Genomic DNA, 20,050 nt, shown 5'->3' with positions numbered 1-20,050 from the left:
TCCAGTTCTATCCAGTGAGAGGACAACACCAGAGAGATGTCCCCATCCTCTTCTTCCACAGGACTGTAAACAAGAAAATCCCGATGTTCCTCAGGATGATCAGGTAGATGGAGAGAAGGTGTCATGAAATCTCCCTATGATGTGTAGACGGCTGTGAAGGTCTTGTGTTCAGTCTTGTTTTATACACCAGTATTATACACTGAATGGCTAATTTATTAGAGACACTAATCCTTTCCTGATATAAAGTTTCTGAAATTTTTACCAGTGACTCTGGAGGATAGAAGAAAATCCAGTGATCAGTTTTGTGTGGATCACTTGCATTGTGAATCAATGTAGAAATGGGAACAAAGTGATCGACTTTGAACATTTAGTACATACAATGGTGTTGAGATTATGCTGGGAATATTGTGATAAAGGAAAAACCTTCAGTGAAAGCAAATCCTGTGAATATCAGCAACTCATGAGAGAAAGGAGTGAGAAGGAGTTAATGAAGAATCGTCCTGAAGAACAGTCGGTGCTCAGTCTTGAACTGCAGCTGAATATAATGCTGATGATACAGCTAAAGTGTCTGAACGGAACACCTCTTCAGCTCAGGAGCTTACCTAGGGCTTGCGGGAAATCAATGTCATCCCTTTATGGCAGAAATTCAGTTATGACAGAACAATGCTCGAAGTTATAATGGTCGGATCGTCATTGATTGCTTCCAGAATTACCTCCATCTTATTTGTTTAATTTGTAAAAAGCTGTCCTGTCCTCAAGGGCCAATATTACTGAAGAACAATCAACACAGACTGGAACTGATGACATAGAATTGCTGTAGTTCTGAAGAGCGAAGGTGAATGTACCCGATACTAGATGGTGTCTGTAATAATGTGGCCATTCAGTGTATGGTTTATACTTGGTGGAGATGACAGGATAAAGCTGATCATAGACATTAGATGTTGTCTGGATCTTCTCACAATTTTCTGGTTATGGAGACTGCTGGTTACAATTAGGAGGGGACAGGTTGGATTATACAGGAGACCTGCAGCTCTGTGATATCTACTGCTGTCAGTTTTGATTGTCATGGTCATTTATGATTTTTTTTTTTCTGTGCTCCTCAATTATTTCACACGACTTCTCCATCTGTCTGTGAATTTTACAATATTTGTTTCAGGGTGAAGATCTGATCCATATTAATACTACAGAGACATATGTGAGGGGTGATGAGCGGAGTAAAGAGGAGATTCCTACAGATAACCGCACAGGTGAGTAGTGACCACTAAATGCAGAGAAGTCACAGATTTTACTCCATCACTAGTTGTAGATTTATGGGCCTAGTTCATTGAGACTGGTGTTGGGCATGTCAGTCTTAATATATGAGGTTTAAATGAATCTGGGCCATTGTGTTGTATTTTGTAGGGTATGTTCCTCAGAATGTTGATGTGTGGTTGAAATAGCAAAAAAAACAAAACATTGACGCGTAGATGGTAACATATCAAATTGACAAATAATGTTGGATTCTTCCACACCAAATAAAATCCAGTGCTTCATAGGAGACCATCAACTTCCCTATACACTGTAATGTGATATCATTGTATTTCAGTATACAGAACTATTGATCATGTAACCACAGGTTCAATTCCTTAACCCCTTCTTGTCATTGGACGTATTGGTATGTTCTTTTGTGTACAAAAATCCCACGCTTGGAAGTACCGGTATGTCCAGGTGATTCTGCGTACGCCCACACAATCACATCTGGAGCTCAACTGACAGTTGAGATCCTGCTGAAACAGCCAGGGCCTCTGCTGAACAAAGCCAGACAGAGTCCAAAATAACTCTGCCTGCCCCATCATAGTGAATGGATCTCATATTAAAGATATTTAGGTGAAAACCTTAATTTAAGAGCTCAGCATAAAGCACAGGATAAATGTGAATCCAGCCTTAAAAGTGATCCAAAATGTTACACACTCCAATATGCAAGTACTGTGTGCAGCCACATAAGAAATTATGGGTTCATTTATACTTAGTTCCCCTTGTGAAAATGTAAAATCTGGGGCTTAAACAAGATCTTAGTAAATTATCTCTTTTTCCTCTTCTCATCTTGCAAAATTCTGTGAACATGTGTTTTGCCAATGTGCTCACGGCGCCCCCTAGATGAATTCACTGAGGGGTGTAGTTTATAAAATGGGGTAATTTATGGGGGAGTCTTTTGTTTTGGCTCCTCAGGGGCTATGCCCATCGTGACATGGCGCTCACTAATCAATCCAGCAAAATCTGAACTCCAATATGGCGCTCTTTCCCTTCTGAGCTTTGCAATAAGCCTGAAAAGTAGTTTCTGATCACATATGGGTTATCAGCGTTCTCAGGAGACTATTGATCCTGCTTTCTATTGTGCAGTTTCTCATGTTACCAGTGTAAAAATGAGAAACTTCGGGCTAAAGCAACATTTTAATGGAATAAAAAGTAATATTTAATTGTCAGAGCCCCAATTTATAAAAATCTATGATGCACCCATAGAATCCAGATGGTGATCACATCCATACATAAATTCATTGAGAGGCGTAGTTTCAAAAGTAGGGTCACTTGTGGAGTTTTCTGCTGTTTTAGCACCTTAGGGGCTCTGCAAATGCAGCATAGTGTCCACCATTTATTCCAGCAAAAATTGGGCTCCAAATCTCACACAGTGTAAAATTTTAAGAAATTTTTGAAATGAACAAAGAATTTTTTTAATCCATGTGGACGTGCTGCTGGAATTCCATGTTAAGTGGACTACATGCTGACCAGACATTTCATCCGGGCACGGTCACGGATTTCTACCTCCTAAGTACAAGTCACTATGAGCTCAGTATTGAGACCACCATCGATCCTGGTTAAGTATCCAATTTCTTCTTCTGTGAAACAACCCCACATCACCAGGCTTCCTCCACCGAACTTGACAGTTCCTTCAATTTCTCAATCCGTACGGCCCTTTTTCTCTTCATTCCTCCAGACACATTTGCACCCCTTAGAGCATAGCCTATTGACTTTCGTCTCATTCCTCCAAATCACCTGTGTCCAATCATCTACTGTCCAGTTTTTGTTCATTTTGCAAACTAGAGCCGACTCTTCTTATGATGATATTGAAGTTGAGTCTTCTTCACCTGTTTTTGGCTACCGCTCTAGACTTGTGTGTCGTGTGTAGCATGGTACTAGCATGGACATCTGTGATCTCACTATTATGATGCATACGAGCCACCTCCACGGCCATGTTTGTGTCGTCACAGTAATAGACTGTAGCGGAAAGTGTCCCAAAATATCATTGTTTATATCTATATATGTATTGTGTGATAGTATTCAACGGAGATGATAATAGTGACAGAGTACAATTCTCAGACACAGATTTTGTGGAAAACTCACTGAGCCTATAAAGACATTCAGATTCGATCTATGTTTGTGTGTGTATGCGTGTGTGTATATATATATATATATATATATATATATATATCAGTACAGACCAAAAGTTCGGACACACCTCATTCAAGGAGTTTTCTTTATTTCTTTATTTTCAGGACTCTGAAAATTGTAGATTCACATTGAAGGCATCAAAACTATGAATTAAAACATGTGGAGTGAAATGCTTAAAGTGTGAAACAACTGAAAATATGTTTTGGTTTTTTTTAAACCAAATTTTAATTTCTTTTCTTGTAATGGTAAAATAGGGTACAGAATGAAGAAAATAAGGGTCCACAAATCAAAATATCAAATAACATAGTCTCTACAATTTATCGATCAAATATTTGTCACGGTCATCAAATTTGCTCCTTCCCCTTCTTCGTCAGTGTATATTTCCATTGTTCAGTCTCCGCTACCCCCCTTCAGCATTCCTTGATAACTTGTTACAAACATTACTTGTAAACACTATCCCTCCCATTCCCCCCTCCCCTCTCCATGCGACACAACCTAGAATTTGGCCAACTATACTTTCAGCTCGCACAGGGACCCTGACAGGTCTTCCTTCATGTACCATTCCGTAGACACAAATGTGGACATTATTTGTATTGTTTCTTCTCTAGAACATATAACGCTTATGAACTTTCTCCATTTACTGAAACATTTTGCTGTCATCCTTTCTTTGCACCTCTCCACCATCACCTTCTCCAACATGAGCGTTTTTTTCAATTGATTAACAAGTTCTTCTTTTGTTGGTATTTCCTTCACCAGACACTTCTGAAGAATAGCCCTTTTACTTATCATTGCTATATCATGGAAAAGGTTCGGTAACTTGTCTCCCCCTTTCTCTCCCTCCTCCCGATGCTGATAGTGAAATAACCAGACCATTGGATCTAACTCTACATTTCTATTCCAGATTTTCCTCACTACCCCTTGGACTTGTTTACAAAATCTTTCAATCCTTTCGCACTGCCATATCCCATGATATAGATCTGTTTTTTCCGTACCACAATTTGGGCAACTCATCATCTTATCTGGATGTCTTGCATTCAGTATATTAAATCCATAGATAGCTCTATGTATAATCCTGAATTGGGTATCTCTTAAGTTCTCATTCACAATCTTCTTTCTCATCACCATCCAACCATTCAAAATCTTCTCCTCCACTTCTTGATCTCCCAACTGCTTTGCCCACCCTTCCAACATTTGCCCACTTCCTGATATGTTAGGGACTAACACTTCTCTCATATTTCCATAAAGACTTGATATAATTGTGGCATGGGTGTCCCTTAATATGATCGCATCCATCTGATTTGCCTCATATTCGTTATTTATGTTGTATAGTTTCTTCATTATCCCTTGTTTCACCTGTTCAAACTGGAGAGTCTGGAATGGGCGCAAGTCATACTTTGCTCTCAACTCCTCACACGTCATCCATCTCCGTTCTGTATCATGCATCAGGTTTTTTAGAGTTCCAATCCCTTTTTCCCTCCATTCTTTAAAGAGATAATTTTCCCTTCCCTGTGGAAAGTCAGGACAAGCCCATATATTAAGGAATTTGGAGATGTTCCAGGCTAACCCGAACCTTTTCCTAACCGCCTTCCAAGTCATAACTGTGTCTCAACAAATCAGGGAGTGTTTAATGTTGGGCGGCAAATTTGGAATGGAGGTATGTAGGATTGAACTCAGGTCCCAAGGTTTACAAAATTCAGCCTCTATATCCCAGTCAGAATACCTACTTGTTCGTTTAATCCAATCGACTACATGTCTTAAGATACAAGCCAAATTGTACCCCCTGATGTTAGGTAGTCTGATCCCTCCATTTTCTGTTGATAACATTAGCTTTTTGGCACTAATCCTCGGCCTATATCCCTTCCACAAAAAAACGTGAGAATGCTTTTGTCAATCTGATCACATCTGAGTGTTTAAGAAGCAATGGGATTGTCTGCATTGGATAGAGAAGCTTGGAAAAGCTCATCATTTTTATTAGATGATTTCTTCCCAGAAGAGTCAACGGCAAATTTGCCCAACTTTGCAGTTCACGTTCAATTTTCTCGATCAAAGGGGAATAATTTAATGAATATATGGTCTTAGTATCCCTCCCAACCTGTACTCCCAAGTATTTAATTGTATTTCTAGCTATTGGAATGTCACATAATGCACCCCTCTCCCCCTCCGCTCTCTTTCCGTCCAAGAAGAGAATTTCACATTTGTTTTTGTTAAGTCTAAACCCTGCTAACCTCCCAAACTCCTCAATTTGTTCTATGACTCTACTCAATTGCGTTTTGGGTTTGCTCATGAACAGGATTATATCGTCAGCAAATAAGGCTGAGTGCAATGACTACCTTGATCCCCTCAAACCAGCCCCCCTCATTCAAACGTCTAGCCAGTGGTTCAATAGCCAAGTTAAACAATAGTGGTGACATCGGGCATCCTTGCCTGGTTCCCTTCATCAAAGGAAATGTTTTTGACAGAAATCCCGGGGTACTCACTCTTGCCTGAGGATTTGCATAAAGGACCCTCACAAAATTCCTAAAAGCTCCGTGTAAGCCCAGGTGATCTAACACCTGTTCCAGCCATGACCACCTCACATTGTCAAAGGCTTTCTCCGCGTCCAAGGTGATCAAGGCTGGATTCCCCTCCCCCCCCCTTCTCTTGTCTGCTTTACTACATCAATTGCTAGCATTACTATCCTAATGTTTGTCACCACTGAACGTCCTTTAACAAAGCCAGCCTGGGGGAGATCTATAATCTCTGGCAATACTGCCGCTAACCTATATGCCATCAACTTCGCTAAAATTTTTAGGTCTTGATTAATCAGCGAGATGGGCCTATAACTAGATGGGTCTTCTAAATTCTTTCCTCCTTTAGGAATGAGCTATATATAGGCTGTATTAAGTGTACCCGATATTCTTTCCCCGTCCATTATCTTATTGAATAACTCTGTCAGTATAGGTGAGATTTGATCCTTCATAATTTTGAAAAAACTGCCGCTAAAGCCATCTGGTCCTGGGGCCTTTGTCGTTTTTAACTCTCCTATAACCTGTAGCACCTCCTCCTCCATCACCTCTTTATTCAGAGCCTGTAAATTTTCCTCTGTGAGCGTAGGCATTTTTGTTCCTTTTAACCACTCATTTCCTTCTCTCTTATCATCTAACCCCTCCTCTTTATATAAACCTGCATAGAAGTCTCCAAGAATGTCGTTTGTCTCTTTGGGATCTGTCGTTTTACTCCCCACAGCGTTTCTCAGTGTCATATGTGTCATCGGTCGTCGTCCCCTTGCCAGATTTGCCAATAACTTCCCTGCCTTGTTCCCGAAACGATTCAACTCTGCCTCTTGTTGTGTCCTGTACATACCTTCTTTCCTTTCTACCCAGTTCTCAAAATGGCCCTTCGCCTCCACCCACTTTGCTTTTGTCACCCTTGATGGTTTTTCTAAGAAGTCAGTATATGCTTCCCTGACTGCCCGGCTAGCCTCCTGAAACTTTACTTGTGCCTCTCGTCGTTTCGCCTTTGTCGTATATCCCATCACTTTTCCTCTCAAAACTGCCTTAGCCATCTCCCAATACAATAGTGTTTCCCCACTGTGCTCCTGATTCGTCAATGTATAATCCACCCACCATTCTCTCAGTATTCTATGGAAGTTCTCGTCCAAAGTCAAGAACGAGGGGAAGCGCCATATATAATCCTGTCCTCTCTGAACTTTATCAGCTATACTGACTACCACTGGACTATGATCCGATATTACCATAGTCTCTATAACTATCTCTTTTACCCTCTGCAATAAATTCTCACTTGTCAGCCAAAGGTCAATCCTTGACCAAGAGTCGTGTGGGTGGGAATAGTGTGTAAATTCTCTCTCTTGCGGGTGATATAATCTCCAGCAATCCTGCAGTGTAGTTGTATTTAACAATGCTCTCAGCGACCCCTCCGTGTTCCTCCCCTGCTTCCCCTGACTCCTCCTGTCTTCTTCCTGAGAAACCACTGTATTGAAGTCTCCCCCCACCAATTTACATATATCCCCATCCAGCAAAATCTTATTAGCTATATTTTAAAAAAAACAAAAACCTTTGTTCCGTATTGGGTGCATATATATTGTGGATACTAAAAGTGCCTTGAGTACCTGAAATCTTTATATGTATGTATCTTCCTTCTTCATCTGAATCTTGTGTTTCCACCTCGTCTGCAAAGTTTTTATTGATCAAAATAAGAACCCCTGCTTTCCTACCTTTTTGAGGCCGACCCATATACCCTTCCCACCCACATCTTGTTCATACGGAAGAACTCATCCTTTTGCAAGTGCGTCTCCTGTAATAAAGCAATATCAACCTTAAGCTTCTTGAGATGACGTAGTATCATATTTCGTTTGTGCGGTGATCTGAGACCCTTAACATTCCACGTAATGAGCTTAACCATAATCCCCAAAATCAACAGTTCCTTTTTCAGGCCGTGTCGCATGGATTCCCCAACTCTCTTCCCCTCCCCTCCCCTCCCCCAACTGTATATAACCCCTCCCATCCCCAACTTTACAAATACAATTAACGTCTTCCATTTTTTCTGAGATGATTGAGACTCCTTTCAAACCCCTGCTTCAAGTCAAGCTCTCCATGAAGCCACCCCACTAAGTCACCTCTCAGCCTCTGTTGGCTATTAACTCCTTGCCCCTAAATAGCCTTTATAAATTTATCAAGCTCCTAAAACCGTCATTAAGAGAAGAAAAAGAGAGAGAGAAGAAGAAAAAAAAAAAAAAAAAAAGCATTAGTAAATGATAAAAGGAAAAAAGTGATAAGCATAAAAAGAGAGAGATAAAAAGGGAGTGAAAGAAAAAGAGATAGAGAAGAGGAGGTAGGCGAGACTTTAGAGAGTTAAAGCACATTTGTCACCATACGGCTTCATTCAGCAGTCCCAAATTAAGTCCTTGTCTTGCCTGCTTGTTCATGAGCTGCTGCCTCTTCCTCCTCTTTTCCCAGCTGAAGTCGCCATCTGTCGCTTTTCCTTCGGACTGGCTGGTCTGGATCTCGATTGACTCCACTCTGGCTCGTTGTTGGGTCTAACTGCAGATGTTATGTTTGCAGGATCTGCATGTTTCGGATCAGTGAAAGTCCCTTCTTTTCCATTCCTCTCCTGTCGCCGTGTTCTCCCGTTCTGTAATATCTCTCACTCCGCCTCTGAAGGATCCCGAAAAGTCTTTGTGACCCCATCTGCTCCTCTTACTCTTAGTATTGCTGGGTATAAAAGCTGAAATTTATTGTTTTTGTGATAGAGGGCAGTGCAGATCTGGCTAAATGCTTTTCTTTTTCGTGTGACTTCTGCCGAATAGTCGCCAAATAATACAATCTTGTGTCCCTGAATGCATAGTGCCTGTTTCCTATTCCTGAAGGGCCGTAGAATTTCTTCTTTATCTTTTGTATTCCAGGTATTTTATAATAACCTGTCTTGCTCTGGACATTTCACCTTGCTTGGAGGTATTATCATTGTTACTGTGACCATCTCTTTGCTCCCTTATGGGTCCCACTCTGTGCGCTCTTTCTACACGGCAGCTATATGGTAAGCCTAAAGCCTGGGGTAATTCTTTTTCACAGATTGAGTCCAAATATTTTGTTGTCACTGTCTCAGGCAGACCCACCAGCCTTAAATTATTCCTCCTCGATCTGTTTTCAAGATCTTCTTCTATTTTATCCTTCATAAGCTGAGCATTAGTGTTTAGCTCCTTAAATCTGCCCTCCAATCTTGTCAGATTCTCTTCAGCATCAGAAACTCTTTGCTCTACTTCTGTCAGTCTCATATCATGGTGCTCCACATCCTCCTGCAGCGCAGCCAAAGCCTTTCTTCACTGAGGTTGCTATTGCCTCTCTGATTTCTGCTGTCAGATGATCTGCCACTTCTTTTGCCAACCTTTTGTAATCAGTCTCATATCTTTCCCCCAAGCCCAATGTCTCTGTACCACTCTGCATACTCTGAATTCTTCTGTTATCTTGGCCTCCTGCACATTGCTGCAGCTGCCCTTGTGGTTCCTCTCCCTCCTCCCCCTCCTTCCTCCTCACTGTCGGTGCCATGTTATCTGCACTCACCCCCTCCTCCCTCTGCTCTGGGCTTGAATGGTTTTCCTCCACTTCTGAGGAGATAACGATCCATGCACTGACAGCTGGTAATTCAGTGCAGCCTCTCTATGTTCGTCTAGGGTGCTGTTTGCTTCTGTAGGTCGCTGTATATTGCAGGGGCTGTATGGAGTTGCTTCTTCTCCCTCCTCACATCTCCGCGCAGGAACAGGAAGTGTAAAAAATATGTTTTATATTCTAGGTTCTTCAAAGTAGCCACCTTTTTGCTTTCATTACTACTTTGCACACTCTTGGCATTCTCTTGATGAGCTTCAAGAGGTAGTCACCGGAAATGGTTTTCCAACAGTCTTGAAGGAGTTCCCAGAGATGCTTAGCACTTGTTGGCCCTTTTGTCTTCACTCTGCGGTCCAGCTCACCCAAACCATCTCGATTGGGTTCAGGTCTGGTGACTGTGGAGACCAGGTCATCTGGCGTAGCACCCCATCACTCTCCTTCTTAGTCAAATAGCCCTTACACAGCCTGGAGGTGTGTTTGTGGTCATTGTCCTGTTGAAAAATAAATGATGGTCCAACTAAACGCGAACCAGATGGAATAGCATGCTGCTGCAAGATGCTGTGGTAGGCATGCTGGTTCTGAATGCCTCCAATTTTGAATAAATCCCCAACAGTGTCACCAGCAAAGCACCCCCACACCATCACACCTCCTCCTCCATGCTTCACGGTGGGAACCAGCTATGTAGAGTCCATCCGTTCACCTTTTCTACAAAGACACAGTGGTTGGATCTAAAGATCTCAAGTTTGGACTCATCAGACCAAAACACAGATTTCCACTGGTCTAATGTCCATTCCTTGTGTTCTTTAGCCCAAACAAGTCTCTTCTGCTTGTTGCCTGTCCTTAGCAGTGGTTTCCTAGCAGCTATTTTACCATGAAGGCCTGCTGCACAAAGTCTCCTCTTAACAGTTGTTCTAGAGATGAGAAGGTGTATCCAAACGTTTGGTCTGTACTGATTATATATATATATATATATATATATATATATATATATATATATATATATATATATATATATATATATATATATATATATATATAATGGCATCAACCGGCAGCATTGTAAATGGCCGGTATGTTTTGCAGAAGCATTGGTGCTCTGCAATGGGAAGTTGGCTGGGATCTGTGGTTCCACAGGATTGCATTACATGCAGGCTCATGGAAGGGTGTGTGAGGCTGATTTAAACAATCCTTACAACCTGTGGGTGTGGCTCCAAGGGTTAAAACAATGCTGTGGTTCTGAGCCTGTTGCAGAGTGTCTAGGGGAGACTGGCTCTAGACTGTCAGTGTGTGTGCTGCAGAGGGTGAGAGCAGATGCAGGGTGTTTGCTCTGCAGGAGACCTTCTGGAGAAGATATAAGCTTTAAAGTCCATGTGTAAAGCCTGGCTGGAGCCAGGGGGGACCTGGAAAGGACACTAGCCACCTTCAGAGGAAGGTAACCAGGATTTCTATCAGTGTCTGAATACTGACATGGGTCAGGGACACATGTGTGGAAATCCAACAGGGTTTGGACTTTAAATTATGTGTTGGTCTTTGAGGAGAAAGCCAAGAAACGGCATCTTTATGTTATGTGACCTAGTATGGTTTATGGAGCTGTTAATAAACCACATGGGCTGTTAAAGTGACAAATTGCTCCGGCGTGCTTTAATCCCGCTACCTGACGCGTGGTCCCCCATACATTCGGGGCCCACATCATCACAATATATATATATATATATATATATATATATATATATATATATATATATATATATATATATATATATATATAATATGTATATATATAAATAATGATTTTTTTTTGGGACACTACCCACTACAATCCCCCTGTTGTCGGTATTGGTGACCTGGCAAAGATTTTTGAGGGAGGTGTAGGAACATATTTGATTACTCAACTCCTATCATTGCGAATAGTTCAGAAGGGAACTAAATAAAATATTTCGCTTAGGTGAAGATCATCGAGGTTCGGGTCATCTTAAGTGTCCAGCTGGTCGGAAAACAAGGCGATCCAGTGTTAGACCTGTTTTCAAGCAGATCTGTGTGTTGGAATCTAGGATCTCGGAGAAAGAGACCTATTATTCTGACATGGACAGAGCGCTCATCCAACTCTACACTAAGTTCAATCAGTTAAAGGACAGAGTCGTAGCCACAGATGTGCTGTTATCAACACTTTGAGAAGATTTGGCTGCAAAGACGCGAATCATTGCGGATTTACAAGAGGTCATCTTTAATCTGTCACGGCGTGGTATGAACAGCATGTCACCCGTGCCCCCAAAACAGGTTTGTGTTTCCGGAACGGCACAAGAGGAGACGGCTGCAATGGTGTCTATGCCTCCTAGGGATCATAGATACAGAGCTTCAGAGACCAGGGGACAGGTGGAAAGGTCACTACAGTTTACTCCCAACGCCATTGGAGGACAGCCGTAGCAGCCGATTCCAGGCTCAAGACGACAGTTGGAGATGTGTAAGTAGTGGGATGCAGATCGCAACACTTCCAATCTGCCAAAGCGTCCGGAAAGACCAGAGGAATTTTATCCAAACCATAAGAGTATTGAAAGAATAGATTTCCAGTTACAAATTTGCAAGGAGATCTCGAAATACGATCCCAATGTAGATCCATTAACATCATGCAATATCTTTTGATGGTCATTGCAATAAATATTCTGTGGCCCCTGAATATCGTATGGAGTTGTACAAATTGTGGTTGCTTATGCATCTCAATTAGAGGTATGGGACAATGAGGAGACCGCATCCCAGAAATGGCCACTATCATGATGAGGAAGACTGAAGGACACCAGGACGTTACTCCTGAAATCCTGACAATGTTCAAGCCAACTATGAACGATTAGCCTTTGTCTCTGTGTGGTCAGTTTGATGCTATGTACAGGAAGGTCACAATGGATCAAAGTATCAGTATTCCACAAGTCATGATCCACATGTTTGTGGAAAAATTCCCATACCTTGATACTGCAATTTGACTGAGGGCAGTGAGAGAACCATCACTTACTGATTCGGCTGTGATTATTGAGCAGTGTAGACAAGATCTACTGCACAATAAGAAGTCACTCTTAGCAATGGAGACAGAGATGATGTACCAGGACAACCAATACCTCACAAATAAAATATAGCTATAGCACCAAGGTCAGGAATAGGATAAAACATAACCTTTTAATAGTCTGTTTAAAAAAACAATGTGTTAACACCTCAACCATATAAAAATACCAAGGACTATTGCCCTAAATAAAGTGCACTATGCATAGAGAATGCCCACAATGGTGGTAATAATGTCCAATAGAATATATGATATACCCTAGTTCAGTATAACCACCCATAGAGGATAAGAAAAGTCAATAAAACAGTAGACCATCAATATGTATTAATAGCTTTTAGTGTAGGACTGCCTCAAATGAGATTTGCCGTGACGTGGCGAGGCAGCTCAAGAAATTGCAATTTTTTTTGCCAAAAATCTCAAAATTTTTATAATAAGTACAGTTTGGAATGTTTAGTGCTGGCTTTTTGTTTTTCTTCATTGAATTGGTCGGTGGCTGACCCCCACTTTGCTATGCACCCCAATTTGGGATGTATTCCATCTGTCTAGATTTTGGCGGTTGGTGACTGTTCACATTGTCATCGGGCCTTGTCCACAGGCTATTTACTTCATGCAGCATTTGCTTGGACCTGTCCCGCCCACAGCCATGACTCAGTCATGGGTACGGGATTGAAATAGACCAGGTGAGTGCTGCTAAGAGCAGTTCTACTATTCATATGTGAGGCCGTATGGCACATTTTATAAAAATATTTTAGTGTAGGACCGCCTCAAATGAGATTTGCCGTGACGTGGCGAGGCAGCTCAAGAAATTGCAATTTTTTGCCAAAAATCTCAAAATTTTTATAATAAGTACAGTTTGGAATGTTTAGTGCTGAAGTGCACATTTAGTGCTGGCTTTTTGTTTTTCTTCATGTATTAATTGCTGTGTGGCCCCACATGGAAAATATATGAAAATCTCAAGGATATTTCAACAAGGACAGTGGTCCGGAAAAATTAGTATCCAAAATAGGCCCATGTGGGGATTATACAGACAAACAGAAACACTTACCCACGACAGTGGTCCAAAATAGTAAGCAATAAGTATACCCCGCATTCACAGAAAAAAACATTTGACAGTAATAGGAATGATGTCAACCATCCAGGTATTCCCACTGTCCGTCAGGCGGAGTCATAGGTAGGTATCAGGATCCGATTACCAGGTCTATCTTACCCTAAAGCCCGCTTTACACGCTACAATATATCTTACGATGTGTCGGCGGGGTCACATCGTAAGTGACGCACATCCGGCATCATAAGGTACATTGTAGTGTGTGACAGGTACGTGCGATTGCGATTGAACGTTAAAACGTCGTTGAATCCTGATGAATTGCACGTCGGGTTGTTCAATGTTCCCGAGGCAGCACACATCGCAGTGTGTGACACCCCGGGAACATTGAACAGATCTTACCTGCCTCCCGCGGCTCCAGCTGGCAATGCGGAAGGAAAGAGGTGGGCGGGATGTTTACGTCCCGCTCATCTTCGCCCCTCCGCTTCTATAGGCCGGCTTTCGCGTGACGTCGATGTGACGCCAAACGTCCCTCCCACTCCAGGAAGTGGACGTTCGCCGCCCACATCGAGGTCGTATGGACGGGTAAGTACATGTGACGGGGGTTAATCGTTTGTGCGGCACATTCAACAAATTGAACGTGCCGCACATACGATGGGGGGCGGTTACGATCACATACGATATCGTATGCAAAATCGTAACATGTAAAGCAGGCTTTACGCTCACAGACTCCTGCCCTTACAAGGATGGTCCAAAACTGTTCCTAGTCACCGTTCCTCCAAATGCCCCACATGCCTCCCGACGCGTTTCGTTCCTAGACAGGACTCACCAGGGGATAAAAAGTCATAGGTCCTCAAACAGGGTTGTTACTGGCGCTGAAACCCAGAAACAGCAGGCTTCTGTAGAAACGCATCGGAAGTCTTTATTGACGTTTTTATCCCCTATGGGTGGTTATGCTGAATCAGGTTATATCATCTATCCTATTGGACATTATTACCACCATTGTGGGAATTCTGTATGCATATTGCACTTTCTTTAGGGCAATAGTCCTTGGTATTTTTATATGGTTGAGGTGTTTTTTGTACACATTGTTTTTTTTAAACAGACTACTAAAGCTTAAGTTTATCATATTCCTCACCTTGGTGCTATAGCTACACAATAAAAAGTCCATCAAAGTTAGGGAACATGTGTCTGTACACGTTAAATCGCAAGACCACAACGTGTTGCCACTGTAAATACTCCAGCTCAAGGAACAATGTGTGGAATCTACAGATTCCACAAAAAGAACTACGGATGAGAACCCACAAGTGACAGTATGTACACCACAGGAACTTACTGAGCATCTTGTCAACCTCGATTGACAAGTTGGGATCCCTAAAGAGCTGGCGCTAGTATGTCCTGTCATACTGGATTCTTCTGGGAGACCCCACGTACAAGTCAAAATCAAAGATCAGGATATGCAAATTATTCTTGATACTGGTGCGAAAATCTCCATCACCAATATCGAACATGATTTGCATCCCAACAGCCCTCAGTGTGTGGTGATCAGATTTGATAACCAACAAGGGGGGTGAAGGCACACAGAATTTGTTGAGATTGCCAAACACCTAACCCTCAGGATCCCAATGTGGTATTACCCCGGTTCTGATAACATCATCGGAACTGATGTATTCACCCAAAACTGATGTATCCTGGATTTCGCAAACTGCATTGTATTGAAGGGACCCAGACGATCCAAGTTGTGTGTCATACAACGCCAATGTTTTGGACCACCCTTACCAGCAATGTAAAGTTCAGCAGACGTGCTTGAACACAAATGGCCAGAGGTGTCACACAACTTAGACCTCTTGGCATTGGCATTGGCACTGGCATTGGCACCAGACAGTTTTCCCTCTGCAGGTACATATACAGGAGGCATGTATGCCCCGGTATGTTTAAATGTAAACAATCGTGAACTACACAGACTTCACTTCTCTCTCAGACTCCCTTCTCTCACTTCTTTCACACTCCACAGTTTTTTTCCCCTCTGTCCTCTGTGTCTGCCTTTCTGTCCCCTCTGCTGTCCCCGCTGCCATCGTCATATTCTCAGTTCTTTTCCCATCTTCTTTGTCATTCTGTCGTTGTCCTTCTCCTGTTCCTCTCAGCAGATCATCTAAGGATCGCCTAGTCTGCAGTGTCCTCCTACAGTAGCCATTCCTGGAGTTTGCTAAGTATCATTAATAGAGCTGGGCGGACTCGCAAAAAAACAGAGATCGGCGGGTCCCTGCTCTCTTTTAAAAAAAAAAAAAAATCCAGGTCCGGTCCGTTATCCGCCCCCATATAACTCTATGGGGATCAGAATCTAGAGATTAAAAATGGTGGTAGAAGGGATAGGGGAATGGAAGCAAGCACACTGTACTTTCCAAGGCTCCGGCACGGCTGCACGCTGCTCCCCGACCTCGCATTCACTTCATGGGCTGCTAATTACAGTCGGACGTGCCCCCACCCTGAGTGTCAGCGTGTCAGCTAACTGCATCCAATCACAGGCGCCAGGAGAGTCGGGGGGCAGAGAAAGCAATGTAATTTAAGGAGCTTGTACACTTTAGCATCTACCTTGAACCTAGAATATATGGGCTCATTCCAGGTTACTGGGCATGACTGGCTTGGTTAGTGGGCGTGGTGATGCTTCCTCTCAACCACCATAATCATGCAAGGGGGGACTTTGCCCCCCTACTGCACTCCCCCCTATCTGGGGGTCTCATCCCCAGACCTCCGCTTCTATTATAAACACCTCCATGCCCACATAGACTTAGAAAAAGAATATTTATTCTGGCTGGAAACATCGAACAGCATTTTGAACATGCCCCTATCATGTGATAGGGAGTGTATTGAAATGTCATATCTGGAAGGTAGTGATGCGTTTTTTTTCCAGGAGGTGTAGATTGGGTGTAGAAATATGGTATAAAACTTTCAGCACCAAATTTGTATTCCTTGGTCCAAAAATGCAAAAAAAGGGGTTTTTTTCTGCCAGGATGTGCAAATTTGGTGCTAAAATCTGGTGCAGACGACTTCAACACCAAATGTGCACATCCTGGCAGAATTCCGCTGCAAAAACCGTGGAAAAAAATGCGATAAAAATGCGTGTTTTTGCCAGGTGGTGTAGATTGGTTGCAAAAATATGGTGTAAAATTTTCAGCACCAAATCTACATCTCTTGGCAAAAAAACCTCTACGGTTTTCTGCCAGGAGATGCAGGTTGCACCTGAGATGAGGTCACTGACTTTACCAAGGTCATGTTACCTGCTGTTACAGGTGGAGGACCGTGAAAATCTCCAGCTGTGACTGCAAATAACTTGAGTGACATCGCTCATCGCGGCTCGGTCATAGTCTGTCTGCACTCAAAGTGGGCAGGTATGTTTATATGGTGCTCGCTGTGAGATTCAGATGTAGCAGAGATGAATCGCCGTGGAACATCCTGTGGATTTTTTCGGACCTGCAGGTGTGTTTTGGAGTTAATAAAGAGGTGAAAGAGGGGGGGGGGTTTGTCTTTTATTCCAAATAAATGATTTTTTCGGTGTCTCTGTTTTTCACTTAGATTAGTGACGTCGGTATCATAGATGCCTGCCATCACTAATCTAGGGTTTAGTAGCAGCTGTGGGCTGTTATTAACCCCTGCTATTACCCCAATCGTCACTGCACCAGGGCATTCAGGAAGAGCCGATAAAGCGCCGGGCTTGTCGCATCTAATGGATGTGACAATTCCAGGCGGCTAGAGGCTGATATTTTTACGCTCGGTTTCCCCAGCCTGAGAATACGAGCTATCAGCTGGCTTTATCTTGGCTGGGTCTGAAAATAGAGACTAGCACACTAAATAAAAAACAATGACATAGTGATCTTTAATAGACATGTCAAAAATGAAAAAAGCACAAATATTGTGGGCTAACATAATGTATGAGTTCCTGTTTTTAACATTTACTGCCTTCATTAGTTCATAATAGAATTTAACTACAATTTGTATGGAAGTGTTCTGTTGTGTTATTGAAAAATAATATTCACTTTTATTCTTGGCAGATGACTGTACCAGCTTATCAGAGGCACATCTGATATTTTCAGATTTTACAGCACATGATCATAGTATCACACCGGGTGCTTATGAAGAATATGACAGTATCCCACATATATCTCCAGCCCTCAAAAGTAAAGGTGTATCGCCTGATCCTTTTCGACATCTCGACATCCTATCTTCGGATTTATCACGAACTGTTAAACAAAACAAAATTAACAGAAGAGATGGTGAATATCAAAGAGCTCAAATGAGAAAAAGGCCATATTCATGTTCAGAATGTGGGAAATGTTTTCCAAGAAAATCACATGTTGTTACACATGAGAAAATTCACACAGGGGAGCAACCATTTGCGTGTTCAGAATGTGGAAAACGTTTTAAAGAAAAATCAAATCTTATTAAACATCAGAGAATTCACAGTGAGGAAAAACCATATTCATGTTCAGAATGTGGGAAATGTTTTATAGATAAATCAAATCTTAGTAAACATCAGAGAATTCACAGTGAGGAAAAGCCATATTCATGTTCAGAATGTGGGAAATGTTTTATAGATAAATCAAATCTTAGTAAACATCAGAGAATTCACAGTGAGGAAAAGCCATATTCATGTTCAGAATGTGGGAAATGTTTTAGAAGAAAATCACATGTTGTTACACATGAGAAAATTCACACAGGGGAGCAACCATTTGCGTGTTCAGAATGTGGAAAACGTTTTATAGAAAAATCAAATCTTATTAAACATCAGAGAATTCACAGTGAGGAAAAACCATATTCATGTTCAGAATGTGGGAAATGTTTTATAGATAAACAGCGACTTGTTAAACATCAGAGAAGTCACATTGCAGACAATCCATTTTCATGTTCAGAATGTGGAAGGGGTTTTAAAGATAAAACCACTTTTGTTAATCATCAGAGAACTCACACTGGGGAGAAGCCATATTCTTGTTCAGAATGTGAAAAACATTTTAGACATAAATCAAATCTTGTTGTACATCAGAGAATTCACAGTGAGGAAAAGCCATATTCATGTTCAGAATGTGGGAAATGTTTTATAGAAAAACAGCGACTTGTTAAACATCAGAGAACTCACACTGGGGAGAAGCCATATTCTTGTTCAGAATGTGAAAAACGTTTTATACATATATCAAATCTTGTTGTACATCAGAGAACTCACACAGGGGAGAATCCATTTTCATGCTCAGAATGTGGAAAATGTTTTAAAGCAAAATCGAACCTTGTTAAACATCAGAGAACGCACACAGGAGAGAAGCAATTTATATGTTTACAGTGTGGGAAATGTTATACAGAGAAAAGAATTCTAATTAAGCATCAGAAAATACACAAAGGTGACAAGCTATATTGATGTTCCGAATGTAGGAAATGTTTTACAGCAAAACACCTTTTTACACATCAGAGAACCCGCGTAGAGGAGAAGCAATTTTCATGTACAGAATGTGGAAAATGTTTTACAAAGAAAACAAATATTCTTGCACATCAGATAATTGACACAGGGAGGAAGCCATATTTATGTGACAAACTTTTATGTACACAAATCAAATTTTGTTATACAGTAGTGTTCAAAATAAAAGCAGTTCAGTATGACTAACCAGATTATTCACTGTTTTTGGTATAAATTATATTACCGCGTCAAACAATTTACCAGTTGGTGGAGTAGAGTCTTAGAAAACCACCAGACTCTGCATTCATTGCATTCATGATCTGCAGGTTCTTGGGTCTGTGTTGTTGAATAATTAATTGAAGGGGGGGTGTTCAAAATAACAGCAGTGTGGAGTTAAATGAGTGTGGTCCATCATTCGGTGAAGAAACCGGTGTGAATCAAGTGGCCCTTATTTAAGGGTGAAGCCAGCCCATGTTGTACATGGATCTCTTCTTGAAAGTCTGAGAAATATGGGTCATTTGAGACATTGTTCAGAAGAACATTATACTTTGATTAAAAAGTTGATTTGAGAGGGTAAAACTTTTAAAGTGCAATGATCGCCTGTTCATCTAAAATGATCTCCAGTGCTTTAAAATGGAAAGCAAAACCGAGATGTGGATGAAAATAGAAGATGACCATACAAATGGATGGAAGTATAGCTAGAATGGCAAAGGCATAGCCAGTGATCAGCTCCAGGATGATCAAAGACAGTCTCAAGTTACCTATGAGTACTGTGACAGAAGACGCCTGTGTGAAGCTAATCTATTATCTAGAAGTTCCCACAAAGTCCCACTGCTAAAAGGAAAAAAAAAGACATGTACTGAAGCCGATACAGTTTGACAAAGAACTGTAAAAACATTAAAATTAATACATCTAGTTATCAAATATTTTATAGAAGGACATATAAGTTCACAGTTCTGTTTATGTTGGAGGGCATAGTTTATTAATTAAGTTTT

The 20,050-nt window shown here is 41.6% G+C and overlaps 2 protein-coding genes across 2 annotated transcripts in view; both read left to right on the top strand.

Moving 5' to 3' along the window:
- LOC142312008 (uncharacterized) overlaps positions 1-20,050 on the top strand; it is a 222,180-nt gene that overhangs the window by 686 nt on the left and 201,444 nt on the right. The window contains 2 exon segments of the mRNA XM_075350882.1: positions 6-103; positions 1,157-1,247. Coding sequence (XP_075206997.1) covers positions 6-103; positions 1,157-1,247 — 189 coding nt within the window.
- On the top strand, positions 1,168-19,186 carry LOC142311992 (uncharacterized). The gene is made up of 2 exons (XM_075350868.1): positions 1,168-1,247; positions 17,665-19,186. The coding sequence occupies exon 2, from the start codon at positions 17,907-17,909 to the stop codon at positions 19,017-19,019; it is 1,113 nt and encodes a 370-aa protein (XP_075206983.1). The 5' UTR covers positions 1,168-1,247; positions 17,665-17,906; the 3' UTR covers positions 19,020-19,186.

This window comes from Anomaloglossus baeobatrachus, chromosome 5, assembly GCF_048569485.1.
Source record: "Anomaloglossus baeobatrachus isolate aAnoBae1 chromosome 5, aAnoBae1.hap1, whole genome shotgun sequence".
Classification (NCBI taxonomy): Eukaryota; Metazoa; Chordata; class Amphibia; order Anura; family Aromobatidae; genus Anomaloglossus; species Anomaloglossus baeobatrachus.
Note: the sequence above shows the minus strand (reverse complement) of the source record. Positions and strands in the feature narration are given on the sequence as shown.

Bases quoted from the DNA above. Each gene is read 5' to 3' on its own strand.
- LOC142311992 (XM_075350868.1), top strand. From the start codon at position 17,907: ATGAGAAAAAGGCCATATTCATGTTCAGAATGTGGGAAATGTTTTCCA.